Source organism: Drosophila miranda, chromosome 3 (genome assembly GCF_003369915.1).
Source record: "Drosophila miranda strain MSH22 chromosome 3, D.miranda_PacBio2.1, whole genome shotgun sequence".
Classification (NCBI taxonomy): Eukaryota; Metazoa; Arthropoda; class Insecta; order Diptera; family Drosophilidae; genus Drosophila; species Drosophila miranda.
The window spans coordinates 24,310,728-24,334,089 of NC_046676.1; the positions used below are offsets into that span (position 1 = coordinate 24,310,728).

Consider the following 23,362-nt stretch of genomic DNA (forward strand, 5'->3'; position numbering starts at 1 on the left):
CCCCGCTCCCCTTTGCCTGGACGAAAACCAATAGCCGCCGGCGCTACTTTGTGGGGGGGGGGAGGGGGCCCGACCATAATTTAATTCAATTATCGTGGCCGTGCCTCTCCCGCCGCGGGACACCGTGCCTCTGGCCGCTGCCTGTTCTGCCTTTTTATGGAATTTCTATTGGATGGCCGCTTAAAATGCTAAATAATGTTCGTTTCGGGTTTAGCCCGAAAATGTCTATAAATTTAAATGCTTTCTCTCTCTCTCTTTTGTACCTGCGGAAATTCATGGCTGCTTGTAAAAATTTTATTGCATATTTGCAGGCGCGAAAAGCTGCCGCATATGAAAAATATTCGAGGCTCTGCTCGGGCTGAGGCCGGGGCTGCGGCTGCGGCCAAAACAATTTGCCAAAGCCGCTTAAAAGCCGCAAGGCGCTGAAAGCATTGCATACCTTGAGGCGACCCCACACACACACACATGTGGGCCCTGAGTATGTGTTGGGGTCCTTTTGTTTTATTTGCTAAGGCGTCAAGGGATGGCTCTGGGCGGCTGGGGGCTGGGGGGAGCAAAGCCTATTAGAGCCACAAGGAAACCAAGATGGCGCCATATTAAATTTCGCTTTCCCTTGCCTCGGCGAGTATTTGCTTACGTCCTCTCTCGCCCTCGTCTGGCGCCCACAAATACGCCACGCCGACTGTCCTGCCGCCTTGGCGAGGCGATAAAACTGGCTGATTATCGGCGAGCGTCGTAAAACCAGCAGCCGAGGAAAAGCCAAGCGCCAAGCGGCAAGCTTCAAGTTCTGCCCAAACACTGGCCAAACTAATTGTTCAAGTTGCAGGAAAAACTTGCTGGAACTCTTTGCTGACGTCATCCTTAAAGAGCTGAAGGCCGGAGGCGTCTCCCGGCGTTGTCATGCCGAATAAAAACATCTGGACTTGAGCTTCGTTTGTTGTTGTTGTTGTTGTTGTTGTTGTTGTTGTAGTTGCTGCTGGTCCCATTTCTCTGTTATCAAATCAGAGCGACTTTTGACAGCTTTTTGGCAGACATCTCCCCATTCCCCCCCCCCCTTCCAATCCTCCCCCCATCCCAAGATATACGCTTCTGATATTTTCTGTTTCTCCGTTTGTTGCGGCGCGTGGATATATTTGTGTGTCGTCGTCTGGCAGAGTAATAAATACTTCAACGAAAGGAAAACAAACTTCAAATCGTTTTCATTAAAAAACATGAATGTGGCAGCTTCCCCTTCCGCGCTCCTTCCCCTCCTTCGCCTGGCGTCTAGGCTCGTCTTTTGTTTCACTCGAGTTGGCAGCTTGATTTTGATTTATTGACCTGACAGGTTAAGGCCTGCATTATTAATGCCAATTATTGTGATTGCCCCAGCACGGGGGACTACTGGGGCTTGAAGCGACGAAAATCATTAACCAGAAACAGCTTTGTAAACTTGTTGGCCTTCGGCTTGGGGGCGGAATAATCAGGCGTCTCTTGGATAAGTGCCTGGGATCCAGAGTCTTTAAGGTTTCACTTCCGTCTCACTTCCACGACTTTCCCAATTAGTTTCCCCACAAGAGAGAGGGGCAAATGTCCTGCGAGGCAATTGAGAGCTTTGTTCGAGCACCAATCGATGGCCAATTTTATTGAAGCGCTGCGCCAAAAATTAACCTTAAAATTGAACACTTATTTACTGCCTTTACTAAACTGCGACTATCTTTTCGTATCTTTCGTTGCAGGTAAACCCCGGGCCCGATTTACACTTCCCCCTAGATGTGCTCCAACGTGTGTGTGTATCTGTGTGCTTAAGAGGCGGCGATGATGCCGAAATTGGATTACAAACTTCGTTGAGCAGAAATAAATCACTTGACTTTCCATAAATCATTAGACAGTGGAGCAGCGGCGGGGCAGCGGGGAGCGGGCGGAGCTTCCCCTGGGGTCACGTCTGCCGAAATCAAAAGCATATTATGCCCGAAAGTATGCAAACATAAACCAATTATGGCCCAGAGACCCAGAGACCCTAACCCCAGCACAGCGACAGCTTCCGCCGTAGATATCCCGCCCTAGGGGCCATCCCCCAGCCCCCCGCCCCCCGCCCCCCGCCCCAAGTGGCAGTCAAAAGAATCGCTGAGGCATTTAATCAAGGCACGCACACAAATTTACGCACGCTAAACTGATTACGCGGAAAAGCCAATAATTATGTAATCATAGCTCCATATAATTTTTGACAAAGGTTTCTGCCGCCATCCTCCATTCTCCATCAGAAATGGCCGAGAGTTTTGTCCATTTCACAGCTGACAGAACTTTGGCGGCGACTGTACAACATTTTGGCATCCCAGCCGCCATTTCCTATTCCCATTAGGGGCATCATTCTTCCTCCCGTTTCGGGCACTGTGGAAAGCAATGTGGAACAGTTTGCGGTTATTGACCAAGTCGCGCTGCAGTTGGCCGCCGTCTGGGGGGGGGCCACTGGGTGGAGGGGGGGGGCAGGTCTTTTATGTGGCCATTGAATGGCCCTGGCTGGGCCGTTAAGAGTGCAATGGAAGCAGAATGCCGTTACTTTTAATTAACTTTGATTTTCATTAAAGAAGCCATAAACAGAGGCAGAGAAGCACAGAAGCAGCCCAGGACTTCTCTCTCTCTCTCTGTCTCTCTCCCTGTCTCCCTCTTCTGCATAATGATTATGAATCGGATCCAGCGGCGCGTGCATTATGCATTATGCATAAATAGTAACAAAAGTTTCATACAAATTCATTTCAATTTTTAATTAAAATTAAATTTTCATGGCATGTTTCTGCTGCTGCCTCCCAAAGCTTACAGTTGTGGCTGCCTCCCTCCGGCAAAGGTCCTGCCGCAAGGAAATTAATATTTTGGCTTCCACACACACACACACACACACACACACACACCCAGAGATAGGGAGCGATGTGGAGATACAGTCATGCGTGGTGTCCATTTTAATTATGCATAAATGTCTGTCTGTCTGTCTGCATTTTTTTTGTACGGGGCACGAGACCCTGCAATAATTTCCCCCAGTATTATTTGCACAAGTTTTTCCGCAGCAATTTGCCCCATTTCCATACGGGGCAAGGTGTTGCAATGACCGCAGTTGCCTGCTGTGCCCCTCTGCGGTCTCTTTTGGCTCCGATTTCTGCTTTTTTTTTTCTGTTTCGTGTCCGTGCCACAAGGTAAATAATTGACCAGCGGCGGAAACTTTTGTTTGCTTAGGCTCTGGGGGCCATTAGCCCCGCTCTCCCCCGCCCTCCCCAGTCGTTCAGTCAATTGTTGCACGTCTTTCATGATGTTGCACACTCAGCTTATTAGTGCAGCTCACTTAAGGCAAACAAAGCCGAGCTAAACTGTTAATCGCCGGCAACACTTAAGACAAACACGAGTCCCAGCCCCAGCCCCTGGCTGCCAGCCTGCCTGCCTGCCTGCCTGCATGTCGAGTGGAGATCCGCCCACTCCACTGCCACTCCCCCCCATAAGCCAACATGTGACTGCCTTTGTTCGCACTCGGGACACATGAATGCACATGCAGACAGGCCAGAAGGAGATACACAGAAAGGAGCAGCTTTTCAAGGGGATTTTCCCTACTTTTCCATCCTCCGCCTCCTCCGCCTTCGCCTGCGCCTCCTGTGTGCCCTCCCGTGTGTCTTTCGGGCTAATCTTGATGGCCTGCCAATTGCCAAATGCAATTGCCATCGATTGGCAGGCCCGGACAGGAACACCAGAATTCACTTGTTGGAGGCGTGGCAGGGCATTTGTTTGGCTCTGTTTTGTTTCGTTTCGTTTCGTTTCGCCTCGTACCTTTTGGCAGCAGCTCTCGAGTGGCTTAGAGGAGCCACTTGACAGCATAACTTCCACTGAATGCCTGAAGGACTGAAGGACTGAAGGACACCTCCAGGGCAGTCAGATTATGCTGCCCTTTGGCGTCCCCCTAAGAGGCAGCGGAAACTAGCGGTAAAAGCCCATGCAAATGTTGACCAATTAGAGGGCTTTTTGCAGCGGTAAATCGATTAGCGGCTTTTGGGGTTTCGCTCATTTGTCAACAACAAATGCCCAACCCATTGGGCTGCAGTCGGCGGAAAAAGCCCGCCGGGAAAAAAAGAACGGAGTCATTAAATCCAATTGACTGTGGGGCGTGCCCCACCGACTGGTGGGGGCATGCTTTTATTTTATATCGTATTATTCTAGTTATTTATTTAGTAATTTTTTGCTGCATGCGAATTTCCATAAAATCTCAACGTTTTGCCAAATCAACCTGCCACAACATGGGGCAACACCAATGCACCGACGCACTTTGTCATGGTTTATGCATGAACAGCGGCAGCAACATGCAACGTGCAACATCCTCCCGCCCGATCAACATCATGCAAATTGCAGATGGAGCTGCATGCAACACCCCACACAAAAAAAGTGAAGCGAAAGGGATTAGGGCTGTGCAGCGTATGCCACACAATTGTTTGCACTTGCCACACCCCACAAACAGCAGCGGCAGCGGCAGAGGCAGCGGCAGAGGCGGCAGCATGTTATGCATTTTCGACTTTATGGTAAATCAGATTAGGTCCTGCCTCTGCCCCAAACACACACACGCACACACACAGGCACACAGACACATCGAGGATGAGCTCTGTTACAATTTCAATTGTAAAAATTTGTTGCATTGTTTTATGGCACTGACTGTCCTTCAGTCCATTCGTCCGTCTGTCTGTCCGTCCGTCCGGCTGTCCGTCCGTCCGTCTGTGGTGCAGTTGCACTTGTTTGTTGATTTAGCAGTTAGATTTATTGCATATTTGATGCCATGCAACAAATTGCCTGTATGCCACAAGCCAAATCTCCCATCTCTCTGTGTGTGTGTGTGGCCCCCCCATCCCCCAGCCACCCCCTTGTGTGGAAAGGCAATTTAATAATTTTTTACTGCTGTTTTGCCAGATCCCAAAGATTTGTTTTCCCATTTTTGGGCTGCCTATTTGTGGGGGGGGGAGTGGAGACCCCCCCCTCCACTCTCCAACGTCGAACTAAATGAAAATCTAAATTGGACACAGTTCCAGTTGCCACTGCAACAGCGGCAGGGGCAGCTATTACTGCTGTCGGGGCGAGGTCATGACGGCAGTGCTGACGTTTCTGTGTGTTGACCCATAAATATTTGAAATGATTTGATACATTTTCCATTTTCCATTTTCCATTTGCTTATCTAACTTTTCTCTGTCTGCCTTTAAATATTCAGGATATTCCGAATCCCCAGTAAAGTGCTCGCCTTCCTGGGCAAATATTAGCTGCAATCCGATTATGGCAGTACCTACCGCATGTTGCAAGCAGATGCTTGATGCTTTGAGGACTTCAATATTGAGTTGTGGCAAGCGAAAGCAACGTCTATGGCCGGCACTTCATCTGTGATTCCATCTGTAATTAGTTGGGTTCTCCTCTGCCTCGGCCTCATCACGTCGGCGTGCCACCTGTCGGCGTGCCACGGCAATTGTCGGCATCAAATGTTGTGCACCTCTGCAGCAGCCGCACCACAATGCCATTGTCAACGTTGTTGTTGTTGTTGTTGTTGTTGTTGTTGTTGTTGTTGCTGCTGGTGGTGGTGGCTGCTCCGCTCTGCTCTGCATTTTGCCACTCGCAAAATTACCTTTTTGCGTTCAACCGCTGTCATGTGGCGGCTGCTCCTCGTGCCGCTCCTCGTGCCGTCGCTGCTGCTGTCGCTCTTGTCGCCGCACTTAATTTATGGCATTCGCTGTTGCCGCAAAAAGACAGCCACAACACCCAAGGACTGCGCATTTTACAAATTTTTGGCACTCTGCTGCTGCAATGACAACAGCAATTGCCGCTGCGGTTTGTTGTGCCACAAGCAGTCATCAGGCGAGCGGGGAGAGTGTGTCGAGGAGGGGAAGGCTCAGTGCTAACAATGCAATTCGCTGTCCTGCCAAAGGCATGCCAGAAACCTAATTACCATAAAATTACACCAGTCCAGGGCCCTGCCACACGTCTGTGCCTGCCACACACCTGTCGGCCGATAACTGCCAGCAACGATTAGTAATTTTTTGACAGCTCCTCCTTCAACGGATGGGGGGGAAGGGGGGGGTCCAGAAATATGCACTCAATTAATTTCGCCAAGTGCTGGCCAGCGGCAGGAGGAACTATTGTGTGTGTTTTTCCAGTGTGAACAATTTACAGGAATTTTTCTGGCAGCCGAGCAGCTGAAAAAACACGTAAAATATGGTTAATATTGCGACTAGCAGATACCCGGTATCCCCTGGTGGGGATCCCGAAAGTAGGATGGCCGCACAGTAAACACTCCCCGGCAGTCCTCGTGTGATGGGCGCACAAAAATTGCTGAATAAAACTTTCACTTTGGCCACAGACCGAGCAGAGTTTTCAAAAAACAATCAGAGAGATGGCAAATTGCACATTTCCGCATGGAAATGCACACAGATACAGATACAGATACCCTCGGTACTCCCCCCCCCCCCCTCGACAGGGGGAGGGGATCATCATGATGGTGCCTCCTTTGCCTCATGTTGGCGGCAGACAAACAGCTAAAAACAACCGCAAATTGTTGAATTTAATTTTCATTTTGGATGTATTCCAATTTCATCAACTCGAATGTGAAACCCACACTCCAGCCCCTCCCCCAAAGCACACACACACACACACACACACAGACACGCACACGGACACACTCTTTAGCTTTTGCCAAATTGCTTTCGTTGCCGCTGCCGCTGCTGCTGCTGATGCCACTGCGTATACGTAATATCTGTTAACTGGGCGAAATAAAAGCGAGGACAAAAGCAGAGCAAGCATAATGTGCAATTACACAGTTCGTTCCAGGAGCGGGAGAGGGGCAGGGGCAAAGGCAGGGACTGGGACTCCTTCTAACGAGAGCATAATTTTCCCCATTGCGGCCCACATACGAGGGCCACGCGGCACGCACCAGCCACTGCTTTCTGATGGCTGATGGCGGTTCATATACGGGGGCGACATGTCCGGAATTTATGCTGCAGACGTGCAGGACTCTGGGATGTGTGGCACATAAAGCTGAGCGCCCGGGAGCTCCGGCAGCTCCGGGATCTCCACTCTTTATACTTTATACTTTGTCGCTCAATCTCTTGGAGCCCCGACACTTGATCGGGTTGCAGTGCCATGGAAATTGCCTCAATTTGCGGCACTTTCCAGCGTGCCAGCGTGCCACCTGCCACCTGCCACCTGCCACCCTTTGTTGCCGACACCTGGCGAAAGCCCTTTCAGCGCTATTCAGTTTACCTTTTCGCATATTTTTTATGGCCATCGATCAATTTAATAATTCTTTTTCCAGCGTCGCCAACAGCGCTGACGTCCATCAATTGTTGCCCCTGAATGGGGCAGCGGGGCAGGGGGATGGGGACTGCCTCAACAGCTGCGCGTTTGGGTTTCCATTAAAATTGTTTCTCTCCGTCTTTTTCCTTGCGCTTCGCTTCGCTTCGATTCGCTGCTCTTCATTTTCCTTTATTCGTTTTCTCTTTTGTTTCCGGTAAAGCGATTCTTTTTCCCCATATGTCTGTCCATTTCCATTTCCATGTCCATGTGTGTGTGTGTGTGTGTGTGCTACAATGTGTCCTTGTAATTTATTCCTGTTGAGTGCCATGTGCGAATTATTGTCAGCGATTTGTTGCAAATTTAAGGGCATTAAAAGGCTTCGTCGAAGAGGCAGAAACCAGCGACGGCGAGCGACACTAAATGAAAGAAAAATGCCAGCAGAGGGGGAAGTGTATGCTGCCACTTATTTCCGCTGGTGAATGTGGATCCTTTTTGTGGATTGTTGAAGCAGAATCTGCGCCCGAGACTCTGCCTGAGTCAGGGTCAGGTGAATGTGAGAACAACAGGCACCCACCCACCCACCCCCCACTCTCTCCCTCTTCCTCTGACTTTCTGTGCCCCCAAAAGCCAACCCCCGTCTAATGTATAATTTATTTGGCGTGTACATTTGGGTCGCAGCATAAATCAGGGCGAACCCAGCAGAAACAACAACAAAAATTACGTGTACTTTTCTATACAAAAATCCGGCGTAAAAGAGCTGTAAAACCCATTAACAATTACGCGCTGCGTTCAGCTCTTGTTCCATTTGTGGCACATTTTGTTGTCGCCAACCCGCACCCGCACCCGCACCCCCCTCCCCTCCCCGAAGACCGAACCGTGCCACAAAAAAGACCCACCGCCAGAATGATAACCTAATTAAGCTGGGGCTCACCTTTTCGTGTTTCTTTACTGTATTTTATTTTGTATATTTTTTGCCTCCATTTCCATTTTCTACTCCGCCCCGCCCCGCCCCCCCAGAGACCTGCCTCCTGTCTCTTGCAGGCATCAGGAGACGACGACGACGACGACGGCGACGTCGCTGTCAAACGAAATGGAAATCAGGGCAAAGACAGCACAAAACATCAACGGCGAAAAGGGACCGCGGAAAAGCGGGGAAAACAAACCGCTCCGAGCGACAAAAGCAAACAAAATTCGGCATTAAAGTTTCATTTGGGGTCTATCCAGTGGAGCTCCCTGGATCTATTCGAATCCACTCTCCGCTCTCCCTGGCATACGCGTTTTTAATTTCCCCACAGTTTATTGCCGCCCCAGAGAGAGAAAGAGAGAGCCGAACACCGAACACCGAATGCCGAATGCCATTCAATGCCATTTCATTTACTTCCGTTTCATTGGAGCTGCCTCCGTCCTGCACTGGGGGAAAAGAGTGGAGAGATTGGACTTCTTGCAGAGATTAAAGCAAATCCAGAATGGACCTGGGATCCGTCGCTGTTTCTGCTGCTCGTTTGTATTTGAATTTTTTCTTGGCCTTTTCGTGCAGTGTACGGGCCATTCTCCGCCGTTCTCGCTGGTTCTTTCTGCTTTTGGCCCTTTTGGATGTGGCTTGTAATTGCTAATATCCGCTTTTAATTAAGCAACTTCCTTTTCAGCATTGTGGTCCTGCGGACTGCGGACTGTGCCCTGCCTGTCTCTCTCGCTTTTGGCCTTTTCGGTTCCTTTTCAGCTCGAAATATATACATATATATTTTATTTTCTTTCGTATTTGGCGCCCTTTTTTGTCGGTTGGCCTCTGCTTTGGCTTTTGCTGCCTGCCTTGGCCCTTTGTGCATACCAAATGTGGCTCTGAGGCTGCGCTATTGACCCAAAACTCGACTCACAGACCCGCCTGCATTATTCAGTTGGTAAAGAAATTCGGCTTAAAGAGGCATCGGCATCGGCAGCGGCAGCGGCATCCCTTTAAGAGTGAATGCCACATGGTTGAACTTCAATTAGTCGGGCCTGCGCAAGCGTTTTCTAATTTCGAGCACTTTTATCTAAATAACCGCATTCAATGGTGCATGCAACAGCAGCAGTAGCAGCCGGACAACAACGGTGGCAGTCGCTGGGGAATGGGGATTGGGGAATGGGGGAATGGGGGCCACAATATGTGTGGAGGACTGGCCAATCCCATGCAATGGTCAATTCTCGTTTGGCAATAAAGTTTCACGGAGCATATCAATTGCTTGGCCTGCGGCTCTCGCGTCCTTTTCCCTGGAAAATGTGTAAAACGAGCCGAAACAACAACAGCAACAGCCACAGCTTGATTGGGGGGTCAATCCACAAAAGCAACATCCGCAACATCGGCAACATCCGCAACAAGAGCAACATTCAGTGTTCGATTTTTGCTTCCTGCTGCCATTCCTGCCATTCCTGCTATTGTTGCTATTTTGCCTTGTTTTTTCATTGTGTGGCACCCAATCCCCCTCACCCTCCCTTTGCACCTCCCGCTCCCCGCGTCTGGTCCTTCGTTTGGGTTGTCTCTGCGTTTTGTTGTTCAATAATCAACACCAGAGCCGTGCTGCAGGGGGAAGGGAAGGGTGGCAGTGGCAGTGGCGGGCAGGAGTGCCTGGAGTGCAAACATGCTGCAGCTGTTGCAAAAACCTGCATTTGTGGTTAAAAAATGGAGAGCGAAGCCTCTTCCAAGGGGGGGGGGGTGGCAGCAGGGGGCAGCCGGGAGTGGGTGCAGACAGGTGAAAATTGCTGTAAAAATGCGAGTAGCTGTAAAAAGTGGCATCCACGAGCCGTTAGACGATCCGTGTGTGGGCTGGGGCGGGGTGCTGTCCTGCCAGCAGGGACATCATGTAAGCTCCTGCCCAAAGGGGGGGACCGTCTGACTTTCGGGGCAAAGCCTATGTGCCGCATGTGGCAGGGTGCCTGTCCTGCATGTCCTGCATGTCCTGCAGGTCCTCCTCCTCGAATGTTTGCTAATAAATGTTGGATTGTTTGATGTCAGCGAGCCGTGGTCAGAAATCACCGTACCATGCACTCGATCCAAGGGCCGAGGCCGAGGACGATGCCGATGCCGAGGCCCTGTGCATTAATTAAGCTTTGCGACTCTTCACACCTGCGCCCCCGGCACCCCGCCCCCCCGGCCCCTGGCCCACTCCTTCGGTTCGGTCGTAACTTCTGACCTGGTGAAAAACAGCAAACGTTGTAGTCGTTTAAGCGCCAGAAAGTAGGCTCAAAACGTATTAGGAATTTGGTTTTAATGGTCATGCCGGAGCGGAGGCAGGGACAGGGGCAGGGACAGGGGCAGGATTTGCCTGTGGATCTGGTTTCGTTGGCAGAAGTGCAACCTAATCGGCTTAGCCAAGCTGTTGATGTTGCCACTGTTGCCACTGTTGCCACTGTTGCTCTGCTGCCAAATGTATGCAAAATGCATGCAGAGCCAGTCATGGGTTTGGTATTGTCTGGAGAGGCAGGGGCAGGGGCAGGGGCAAAGGCCAGAGGCCAGAGGTTGTGGCTGTGGCACTGGCTAAGAGAGTTGTTCACTTGACAGGCAATCGGGCTTGGCAGTTTTAGTGTTTTAGCAGCATGCAACATGCAGCAGGAGGAGCTCCAGGAGCTGCTCCATTTTTTGTTTCGAATTGAATCGAATGGCCATGGAATTGGTTTTTTAGGCATTTCACATGCAGCAGCCACATTGCCACATTGCCACACACTTAATTGCCATGGAGTTCAATGACACACACACACACACACACACACACTAGCACACACACACACACACCAGTTGCTTCTGCGTTGAATGTCTATTGTGACAATCGGCTCACACGCCCTTCAAGGGCTTCATTTATTGCTGGCTGCCTCTTAGCCTGCCACTAGTCTGACAGTTGCCACGTCTAGAGCTGCCTCCTGAATTACAGTTAGTTGCCACACTCAGAGGCACAGAGCCTCCGTGTACAGAGCCGTTCTATTCTGTTCTATTCTGTTGCCCTGGCAGTTAAGCTTGCAAATAAATCTGAGAAGAGTGCAAGCTGATGCGGCCTGTGCACTCAAGGAAATCAATGAAGGGACACTCGCCCCCCCCCCACTCCCATTAGTCAGGTGAATCTCCGCCATATGGACGTGCCTCCAACCTGTTGCTGCCGCTGCCGCTGCTGCGGCGGCTGCTGCCTTGGCAATTACTCAGGTTTACGATTCATTAAATCTTTATGTCGCCAGTACATAATGGATTAAAAACGAGTGTAAATGAATGTCGTAACAGGAGCGAGGGGCGAGGGGGGGGGGAGGGGCCTGCCTCCTCTTTCTGGTTCTTTCTGCTCCTTGAGCTCCTTTTCTGCTTTCTGCTTTCCTTGGCTTAATGGAGTGCACCTAATGGCCATTTTTATGCGAGTGTCGGCTTAAAGGCTACTCCTTCTCCGCTTCTCTGCTTGCCACAGGCTTTGCTGCCACTGGGGCCCTCGGGCTGTCGGGCTGTCGGGCTGTCGGGCAATAGAATTGCAAATGTGAACTGCAAAGCGGTCAAATATTTGCCAATTTCTGGATGGTCGATGTCAACTGCAGCATTTGTCGCAATTCTCGCATAAATTTTGCACACAAAAATGCAGGCCCCCCCTGCCTGAGCCACCTCTTTCACTTCCACTTCCCCTAGCTCTCTGTCTCTATCGCTGTCTCTATGCAAATGCAAATCCTCTCTTTGCCAGCCCGTGCTGCGTGTAAATGAAATGTAAGCAGTGCCGCATATTTCATGACACGCTGCATAAAATACAATCGTATTTTAGTTGGCGACCGGGCAGGAGGCTCCCAGCTGCAGGACAGCTCTCTGGCCAATGCCGTCCCTCCACCCCCCGATCCGTATGTAAATGTGCCACAAAGAGGGAGCGAAAGAGAGAGGGAGATAACTTTATGGCAATGTTCGTATCTTATTCCATGCTTCTGCTGCTGTCGCTGCGTAATCTCTTGTGCCACAAAATGGGGACCGGAGACCGGAGACCGGCAGAACTTTTGTACTTTTGTTAGTTTTCCATTCGGACAGAAATGTTATTAAGCTCGTTGCCGTTATTTGATTGCCATGCGGCACCAGGACCGGAGAAACTTGACCTTAAATTCGGTTGTTTAGTGTAATTTGCAGCACTCCCCCACCGCCCGACAGCAATTAAGTTTGGGGACAGGGACACATGTTGCAGGGTCCCGGACGGGTGGCATTATTACTTTTATCGTGCCACGAACCTGCTTTGTGTACAAATTTCCCATTTATGTGGGGACACTTCTCGGGCAGGACAATCGATGGATTGAGCCGATAAGACCCACTCGCCGACCGTAAAGCATCAGCACACTCGCCCACATATGTATGCGCACGGCACGCCTCGAACGGCAGCGTTTCTCGGCCCTTTTGCTCAGACAAAATGCGTTGTTAAACATGTTTTGGGTCAATATCATAAGCCATGATAGTTATAAGCCACAAAATGTTAGACAAACACTTGGGCGGCGAGGCAAGGGAAGCACTGGAAGATGGGCCGAGGGGCAGGGAGGGGGCACCACGAAATCCATTCAATGCCATAATAGACACTGAAAATGTTCCACCTTTCATTCGTTTTGGGGCTCCAGGGGATTGGAGCTGCCGTAAAAATGGGAGACCACAGAAATTGCATTTATGTCTCGACAGTTTTTGTGGGTTTCCTTGTCCTGTCAATGCGAGTGTGTGTGTGTGTGTCTGTGTTTGTGTCTGTGTGTGCTTATTTTGTCATTTATGTGTATCCCTTTTAATGCGACCCAAAAAATTAGTTTTTATTGTCACACAAAGGACATTGGCCATGGCAGGGGGCAGGGGCAGGGGCGGGGGCAGCCACCAGATGGAGGAGTTTAGCCTCTGCGCTCAGTTATTAAGCTTTTGTCTTTATTTTATATGTTTTACAATCTCTGTTAGGACCACGTTGTGTCCTTGATGACAGGCCCAGTCGGGATCCCGGGATCCCGGCTACCCAGGGGTCGTGTGCGGTCGTGGTCCTTTCAATTGAAATGTGTGCGCTTTTGTGGGTTGCTCTGTCGTTTTTGGGCTCCTTTCAATGATTTCGTCTTGCCACAGAGGCTATGCATGTGTGTGCCTGTGTGTGTGTGTGCCCCCGATCGAAATCGAAATGGGAATCGGAATCGGAATCGGAACATCGGAATGGACGACTAGGCCATGGGGAGGACGAGGCCCACTTGTAATTGCCTGCTAAGTGCGATGTATGTACAGGGATCCATATCCATGGCTGTTGGGGAGATGCCTGGCTGGAAACTAGGCAATGAAATGTTGTTGCAACTCTTAATTGCAACAGAGGATGGACACACACACGCACACACACACGCATATCCTGCTGCCAGGCCAGTCATGTGCAAATTGCGATTGGTGCTGCCCTTTGGCCGGCAGCAGACCAAGCAGAACAGCTCCGATAAGCGACAGCACTTTAAAGAGCGACTCCACCTACGAATCAGCTTTAAGCGAGGACACATGCCACATGCCACATGCCACACAGATGGGGGGGGGACACTCTGTTGTTAATAAAGTTCAATTTCGGTTACAGCTTCCCACCGCCAAAGCAGGGCAAAACAACGCCAAACAAAAAATGCAAATGACCCTGACTTTGGGCGCGGGGCTTGGGCGGGGGCGGGGGTGGGGGCGTGAGGCCTCGTTGCCGAAGCTGGCGAGCACTTGGAGTGCGTTAAATTTATTTATTATCATTGTCAGCGTCATCATTTGGGGCAAAGTGTCATTTAGGACGGGGCCAGGGGGCATAGCAACGCGGTGGCAAGGCGGCAACATGCCACAAAATGACAAAACGAAGCGTAAAGCGGAGCAGGCGGCAACAACAAAAGGCGGCCCGGCCCCCGTCTCGCAATTTGCCTCTGCCGCACAAATAACATCAAGTTCAAAGCTAATGGCCGGGGCAGGGTTTGGGAATGTCGGTGGCATGCCACCGGGGGGGGTGGGGAGCCCAGCAAGGACCCCGGACCCAGGACCCAGGACCCAGGACTCTGGCATAATCGAACCGAAGCAGACAACGAACGACAAAAAAATGTAAGACAGAGACAATGACAGGGAAAGGGAAAGGAGGGGGAAAACTGTAACGAAAGCGAAACGAGAGTGGGCCGCCTGCCGCACAATGCATGTGGCAAGTGGCAAGTGGCAACTGGGAAAATGTTTGCACAGTCGAAGAGCCGAAGAACCGAATAACCGAAAGCCGTAGCCAGAGCTGGAGATGGAGATGGAGATGGAAAAGCGAATGGCAAATGGGGAAATGGGGCTGGGAAATGGGGTTTGGGGTTGGGTGCTCCGAGGAGGGTTGGAAATAATGTACGCATTAATTCCTCATTTAAATTCAGCGGCGCGTACAACGCATTAGTTGCGTCAGCCCCACCACCACCCCCCGCGCCCTCTCCACCGCCCCCCGCCGAAGCCGGAGACACTTTTGGCTCCGTTTTCAAGAGTCCTTCGATGATGGCCTTAAAAGCAGAGAGAATTCCGCTCTGGGCGAAAGTGATCCTGCTTCCTGCTTCCTGCTTCCTTTTTCCTGCTGTTTCTTTCTAGAACTACTTGTGTGTGTGTGTGTGTGTGTGTCTGCGTCTGTGTGTGTGTAAGTTTCTTTTCCGTGAAATTACCATAATGCCAGCGAATTATGCAATGCTTTTTTCCGACTCTTCGAGTCTCCACCGCCGTGTCGTGCCCCGCCCCGCCCTGAAAGCCTGCCTAAGTGCACTTTCCAACCGAAAAACAAACCGAGAAACAAACAAACACCCAACGAGTGCTGCTGCAACAGCAGGAGGCTGCCGTGGGAGGGCCCTTGGCCAGGTCAAGTAAATCAACGCATTACACTTTGTAATGTGACTGAATAAGCACTGGGAATACGACGGGGGGGACAGAGGGGTGACAGAGGGGGGGGACAGAAGGGCCACTCTGCCCAGAGTGTAAGTGCAAATGCACTGATAATGCCAATAATTCAATTATCCTGCTGCGTTTGCCACTGCCATCTGCCACCCTGCCACCCTGCCACACCGTCACCCTGCCACCCCTCCACCCTACTCTGGCCAGCTTGTCTTGGCTTATTGTTATTGCCAAACCGAGTGACTAGTTGATGTTGATGTTGCTGTTGCTGTTCGTGTGGCTGTGGCTGTGGCTGCACAGAGATTGCAGGCACTTTCGTTGGTTGCACGTCTCCGGCTGCGTCTCCGGCTGCTCGCAGCTTGCCTCGTATTAAGAAGTCACTTAGTTGACAGCCAGATAACAAGGAGCAGAAGCAGCATTAGGTGCACGAGCAGGAGAGGGGAGGAGGGGAGGAAGGGCAGCCCAGCAGGACGTAAACTGGAAACAATAGTTGCAATCCAAACGACACACGAAATGAATCAATCTGTGTGCGAGTGTGCGAGTGTGCGAGTGTGCGAGTGTGCGAGTGTGTGTGTTAGTCCTGTGTCCTGTGTCCTGCGTCTGGCTATAAACATAAATAGGAAATGAGTGGACGGACGGATGGACGGATTGCATGTGTGTATCGTTGCACGGTTCATCACTTGAGAGTGGGTCAAGATGTGGCAAGTACTTGGCGTGTAAGAATGCCAGGGAAATGGCTCATTAGGTGTACTGTTAACGGGGTTACCAGAGCACCTCTCAGCTCTACTCTGGCATTCGCCGGAGGCCCCAAAGGCCAGCACTTTGGGCAGCCAGCAGGCAGCAGCCGACCTGCCCCCGAAATCGATTTCTCACAGGCTCATCTGGTGGGGGGGGGGGGACCAATGCTTTAAGTGGGGGCTTTAAGTGCTTTCTGGGGGCTCTCCTCCGCGACGGGCCACATTAATTGTCGGCATAATTTCATTACGTTTCGTTCATTAAAACTTTCGAAAATGAAAGTCGGCGGCGTCCCAAATGGAAAGCGCCAAAAATTTCCCCCTAGGGCTAGGGCTTAAGGCGGCGGCTGTGGCGGCTGTGGCTGCTGATGCCTCCTTCTCTCCGTGGAATTATGGCTCATTAAATGACATAATGCAGACACAGTGGAGAAACCGAAATTGTATTTGTATACTTGCGAGTTCCTTCGACAGCGACAGCGACAGTCCCGAGTCCCGAGTCGCTGCTCCTCGATGCCGTGGCCGCAGGGCGCTGGCAGCCTGGCCGCCCGCTGGCGTCTGCTAATGTCTTTCTAATACACAGACACGCACCGAGGACACACGGACACACACTCACACATGTGTGGGGCCTGGCCGGGACACTTCACAGACATGTGCCGCATAATAGTCCTGGCTTGATTTTTCTCTCATCTTCAACGTCTTCTTCGGCTCCTTGAGGCATGCCCCATGTGTGCCTGGTTGTGCCTGTGTGTGTGTGTGTGTGTCTTAACTGCCGTTGCGTCTTTTTCAATTACACACATAATTAAATATGTTGCACGCCCCAACCAATGCCGGGGCGTGGTATCCCGCAGGGACACAGCCCATTGCTGTGCCTCTGTGTGTGCCTCTGTGTGTGCCTCTGTGTGTGCCTGTGTGTGTGTGTGTGCTCCAGACAAATACTCCCAAATCTCTCCCAATTGTGCGATATTCCCCCGCCCCCGCAGCAGCGTCCCCTGTCGGATAGCATTTTGTAGATTTTAATAAACACGCAAGATAATTAAATTTAATCGCAGGCTTTTATTCTACATTAGCATGTGTGCTCCCCCCACCTCTGGCCCCACCCTGGCCCACCCCACCAGCCCTGGCAAACGACAAACTCTATTTGCTGTGGCCAAATTCAATTTGCCACCAAAGTCCTGCCTGGGTCCTTGGGCAAACATTTCATTTCCATCTAGAAATGCTCAAAAATCCACTCCCCCTCTCCCCATCCGCCTTGTGCCGCCCTCTTGACAACTCAAAGGCTCTCCAGTTGGCAAACAATTTGCGGCCAGATAATTGCAAAAATTTCAGGATTCTCTGTATTCTTTTTCCTGCCTAAAAGTGTACCTAGACTCATGTGAGTGTCCCCTGTAGCTGTATCTTTATCTGTGTCTCTTTTTCCGGTCTGGCTAATCCTTGAGCCAATAAATTTATGCGGAAATATGTGCTTTCCGGCGGCTCTGTCTGTGGCTCTGGCTCTGTCAAATTCCTCTTTGCAGTTGCCACTCTGCCGGGGGATATAAACACAATTTGCAGGTTTTAATAACCGCAGCTGTCGCCACATCACCATCGCCTAAGTGCAGGGCATAAACCAGGCTCAGACGCGGCGGACAGACGAAAAAAAAAAACGCCATGGAGAAAGTTGAACCACAATTTAAGATCAGAAAGAGAACAGAAATGGGAATGGGAAGGGGAATGGGAATGGGAAGAGGAACAGCAAAACAAGGAAACAGAAAACAGAAAACAAAAGGCAGACACAACGGAAATGAAGATTTTTATGTGGCCCAAAGTGGGGCAGGACATCCACCCATCCGTACTTGCCCCATAAATTGCTGGCAAAAAGTGTTTTGTTGTCACTCGCCAGAGCCACCCCCCGACGGGGGCTGCACACAGCCAAATAAATTTCTATTAAACACAAATGAGCAACAAAAAAGTTTCTAAGAAAAGTTTTATCCCCACACACACACACACACACGCACGCACACGCACACACGCGCACACTTCGAGGACAACTTTGGGGGCAACAATAATTATGTTGATTACAACAAAGAGGCAACTTTTGGCCTCTTCAATCTGCCGCTAAGTGTTGTGCCCCCTCCGCCCCCTCCGCCCCCACCACTCCATCCGCCGAATGATACTGAATGATGCTCTTGAGCTGAGCCGTCAATATCCATTATCCAGCCACCAGCAATGCCTGTAGTTCTAATGTAAGCCATAATTCGGGGGCCTTCCCCATCAGCAGGGAATTTGCATTCGCAACAAACCAATTTCCTGCGTGCCACTCCGCTGTGGAGTTGCTTTTTGTTTTGAAATCTAATTAAAATCATGTTTGTTGGCTCTTCCTGGCCAGCAATTATTAGCCATTGCCCACTGGCCCTGGCAGCCGCAATTATAATTAAACTAATTACTAAACACGAGATAACAAAGTATAATGAGCTCGATAATGAGCGGAGGCTGGGAGGAGTCCCATGCAGGTGACTGCCGCCTCGCTTTGTGCTCTACAAATTGGCCAGGCCTTGAACTGGACACCCGCCGGCCATCAATCAGGGGGGGGGGCCACCTATCCCGGGCCCATTGGCCACTGGCCGTGAGCAATTCGAAAGTCGCGTCTAATCTTTGGCCTGTTGGCTCACGTGATTTGTTTGCAGCATCGCCAGGAGCGGGGCGGCAGCAGTGGAGCGCATAAATCAAAATGCCATTTTTGATAGCAGTTCCCTTGGCCACCTGCCTGCCACTGCCACTGCCACTGCCCCACTCCGATGTGCCACCCGTTGGACAATATATCAAATTGCTTTTGCATTGCGCGCATGCTACATTTTATTTAGATTCTGGCTCAAAGATTGTCCTGGCTGGCTGCTGGCTGCTGGCTGCCGGCTGCTGCTTGCATTGTCTGTTGCCTGCTGTCTGAGTGAGTGGCCCGGAAGTGGGAGGTAAGTGCAGCAGCAGCACCAGCAGCAGCCGCCCATTAATCATGGCCAGGGGTAACGTGTTGAGGCCCCAAACCCCACACCGCACATGCGAGGAGTCTAAGCCAGATTCCCCATTCGCCATTCGCCATTATCCTTCCTCCCGATTCATAAACCATTATAGTTTTCTCTCTTTTGGGTTGTTTTCGGCAAAGGGTTGCGAAATTTATGTGTTGCAATTATTTTCTTGGAACAACACTTAAAGTGATTTACGGGGGGGGGGGGGGGGCGAAGGGGCCCCCACTCTCTGCTCTCGAAAGGAAACTAAGGAAAATCCCAGCCAAATGGTGGCTTCCCCTGCGGAAAGGACTCCTCCGATGGTCCGATGGTCCGATGTCTGCTGATGCTGCTGCTTATTCCGCCCCATTGGGTTTTGTGCTTTGCATTGCACTTAATAAGATTTGTTAGGCCCTCAATGAGAATGGAAATCGGCATCAATCCCCCGCCCCGCCCTCTCCCCCCCCCCGAAAGGAGGAGAGCGGAGTCCTGGCTTTAACAAATCACCGGCCGAATGGCTCGTCATGTGTTCAATTTGTGGTCGAATTTAAGCCGCAGGGCCCCCAGAAACCAGACGGACAAACAGGTGGGGGTGCGAGGGCGACCTTTCAGCTCGTATATTGAAATCGTAGCAACGAAGAGGCGTGGCAAGTGGCAAGGGGCTCGGGCAGGCGGTTGTTTGCACTTGCTGCAACATGCTGCATGTTTGCGCACCCAGGTTGTTGCAAGTGTAGCAGCGGCAGCATCAAAGGGATGTTGACGCTCGCCCCCCTGCCACGCGGCCACTCGCTGCGGCCTTTACATGCCCCTAAGTGTCGCCCCTCCATTAAGCGTGAAGAGCGACGCCTAAAAGTATGCAAGCGGCCATAAATTCAATGGTCAAAATTATTACCTGTAATTACAGGCAGCGGCAGGGGCATAAAACATAATTTGAGACTCCCGCCATGTTTGTGCCCCGCGGGCCACTAAATTATAGGCCTAATGGGCCCCGAAATTCCTCCGCTGGCAAATTGAATTGCGGGAGCGATGCCGCTGTACGGCAGCATCCATTACCCCCTAATGGAGCGACTTTACTCACGAACTGCCTTCCCTGTTTCCGATTCATTCGCAGACCTGCTACGAGCTGGAGCGCTATCTGCGGGACGAGCCGAAGTTCGTGAAGAAGAAGCTCCACAGCGATCTGGACACCTCGGCCTGGGACATCTTCTCGACGCCCGCCCGCCTGCTCGAGGAGCTGAAGATCAAGGAGCAGAACCTGGACGCCATCTCCACGACGTCGTCGGTCTCCTCGAACTGCTCGGGCATCTCCTGGGACAGCAATGGCTCGCAGGCGCTCAGCTGCGCCGTCCTGGTCAAGCAGGAGCGCATCGACGAGGAGGACGAGGAGGGGGGCTGCGACGAGAAGCTGGGCGGGCTCTTTGCGGCGCCCCCCTCGGCCATCTCGCCCAATCCCAGTATCAGCAGTGCCAACGGCAACATGACACCCACCAGCAGCAGCCCCATCATCCGCAGCAGCAGCTCCAGCAGCAGCAGCAGCAGCAGCAGCAGCAGCAGCAGTGGCATGAGTCAAGTGAGCAGCGGCCTGACTGGGGCCAGCACCATCACGGTGAGCTCGCCGAGCAGCTCGGCGCCCGGCTTCAAGGTGCGCGTGGTGCAGGCCAAGAGCCAGGGGGGCAACGGGGCGCGGCTGCACCTCGGACACGTGCAGGACTTTGTCCTGCCGACCCTGACGCCGCCCTCCTCGCCAGAGTCCAGCCTGCGGAGCCACAGCAACTACGCGCAACAGATCGAGGCCAACGATCTGGCGGTCCTGATCCAACAGCAACAGCAACAGAGGCAGCAGCAGCAGCAGCAACAGCAGCAGCAACAACAGCAGCAGCAGCAGCAGCAGCAGCAGCAGCAAGGCAACTCCACACCCGCCACAGCGATCCTGCGCTTCACCAGCAGCAATAACCAAAACAATCCCACATTGACGCAACTGCAGCAGCAGCAGCAACAGCTGGCCGTCCAGCATCTGAGCATATCGCCGCAGGCCCTCGGCCAGAGCGGCAATACAGGCAGCAACAGCAGCAGCAGCCATTCTCCCCACAGCAACGGGGGCAGCGGCCTGACTGGCAGCAGCAACAGCAGCTCCAGCGGCAGCGCCAGCAGCAGCAGCTGCCACAAGGACCAGTCCACCCACAGCAACATTCCGCGCAGCACCATCGTACGGCTGACCACGGCAAACGGCAAGCCGGGAGCGGCTGGCATCAGCCTGGCCCGCGTCATCCAGATGCAGAACAACGGCAATTCCAACGTGGCAGCCGTGCTCAGTGCAGCCGCCAGCAGCAGCAGCGGCAGCGGCAGCAGCTCGCATGGATCCAGCGCGTCGACGTCACAGCAACAAGTGGTGGCGCCACGAGCCGACAAGGCCTCAAACGGTGCGTATGACAGCCCAGCACTTGCCCCAAACTCAGCCTCACCCTTGACCCTTCTCTCGCTTCAGGTTCTGCCAAAAATCATCACCCGCGGCAACATCACGGCGATCACAGCCCGGACGCCAAGCGGCGGATACACAAGTGCCAATTCCTGGGCTGCAAAAAAGTCTACACGAAGAGCTCGCACCTGAAGGCCCACCAAAGAACGCACACAGGTGAGTGCCTGCCACGGAGAGGGAGAGCAGGGGGGGGTGTATGTGTTGCTGCTCCTGACAGCTTCGAGTACTGCCTGCTGAAATGTGAGGAACCAAAATCTAGCCCAGACCCGACCCCCTGATACCCTGCCCGAAGAGCGGGCCCCCGTCGGTGGCTACCAATTAAAAGCCGGCACACACCTTGGGGCAAGGACACACCACCCTAGCCGTCGCTCTGGCGCTGCCTTAATAAATCAGAGACCTGCGACAACAATGTCCCGGACAGAGACCCCTGGGACACACGAGTGACATGTTGCATTGTTTGCCCCGACACTGGCCGCCGTCCACCGTCCGCCGTCCATTGTCCATTGAAAAAACATGCAGCAGGAGTGCAGAATGGGGGGCATCCTCCTGGGATGGGGCACTGGCAATTGAGGCCCCCCACCCCCAAAAACAACCTCGTGGCCTGACAGCAGACGATGCTTGAAATTTCAATAAAAATCGCATAATTCAAACATGAAATATTGGTGGCAGAGAGGGGGAGGAAGCACTCCCAGCGATGAAATGTAATTTTATTACAAACCACACACTCGGGCGCCAGAGAGCAAATCTATTGATTTGTGCCCCACGTAGAGGCAGCCGCCTCTCTGCCGGCAAACACTTAACCCATAAAATAGAAGCCGAAATCCATTTCAAGTTCTGCCAAAAAAATGGGCGAACAAAACCCACGGTATTTGCAGTTGTTGGAAAACAGTTTTGTGCGCATTCAGTTAAAATTCGCTGAGCGGCCGCCCAACCCCCCCTCCAGGACGAGTTTTGTTCCCGGCTGTCAGTTTTATTTGGAGAGGCGGTGGCAGGCGCAGCGGGGTGTGCGTGGCACAGGCCACAAATCACTTGGCACACACTCAAAAACAGAATTTCCATCGTTGACCTTCTTCCGAGACATCGGAAACAGACAAATACTTCCGCTGGATCGAACCGAAATTTGCAAGAAGTATATTTTCTCTTTTTTTCTAATTTGAAGCCTCGAAAGTGTTCGGAACACCTGTTCAGGCAATCCTCAAGAATCTTGACAAGCGATTCAGAAGGCAGTGCCATACGTTCCGGCAACAATCCAGAGAGAATGGGGAATGCCTGGGGGGGGAATGCCCTACAACAGAAGTAGGCTTCCTCGAAAGAATGGTCTTTCTGTGGACATCCTGCTGGGTGTTCCTGGGTGTGCATCCAAGTGTTGGCAACGCATCGCATCTGTCAGATGCCCAGCAAATGAAGTTTGGGGCCACAGATATTTCTCACTCAAAAACGAATGCGACTCTCCGGGGCGAGTGTTTGTTTAGTGCCCAAATGTGGAGTGACCCTTTCGGGGCATACCCAATCATCAGCGGGGGACCGGGGGACCGGAGGAGGACTCATGCATATGCGACAGAAGGTACCAGTCTGTCACTTGCCACTTGCCACTTGCCACACTTGCCTCAACCACTGACAGACAGACAGACACAAAGTCAACAACTTTCTCTGTCAGCCGCAGGATATTGCTCAATTTATAAATGGCTGCCAAGGCCCCAGGATGTGGGGCTTAACATTTTAATTAACATTCAATTTCTGCGCCTCCTCGAAACTGTTTGTTCTGCTGCCGCCTCTGCTGCCGCCTCTGCTGCTGCTGCGCTGCTGCTGCTGTTTGCTCTTGCCGCAAGAAAGCCAAAAACTTCTGGCTCAATAAAAATCCATAACAGTCGAAAGTTTTTGCTCATAATTTTCAGTTTATCTTTGGCCACAAAAACAACAACAACAACAGAAGAGAAGCTCATCCAGGGGCGGTTCGAAGGGGGCGTGACTGCTTGATTGGCACCTCGTTCCGGTGCCCCCGTTGCCCCCAGTGCCCCCCAATTGCCCCCAGTGCCGAAAGTGTTAATTTGCTCGG

The 23,362-nt window shown here is 51.9% G+C and overlaps 1 protein-coding gene across 1 annotated transcript in view; it reads left to right on the forward strand.

Moving 5' to 3' along the window:
* The window catches only part of LOC108160017 (Krueppel-like factor luna), a 109,416-nt gene that overhangs the window by 80,601 nt on the left and 5,453 nt on the right, over window positions 1-23,362 (forward strand). The window contains exons 3-4 of the mRNA XM_017293752.2: window positions 19,942-21,250; window positions 21,316-21,462. Coding sequence (XP_017149241.1) covers window positions 19,942-21,250; window positions 21,316-21,462 — 1,456 coding nt within the window. The remainder of the gene's footprint in view (window positions 1-19,941; window positions 21,251-21,315; window positions 21,463-23,362) is intronic.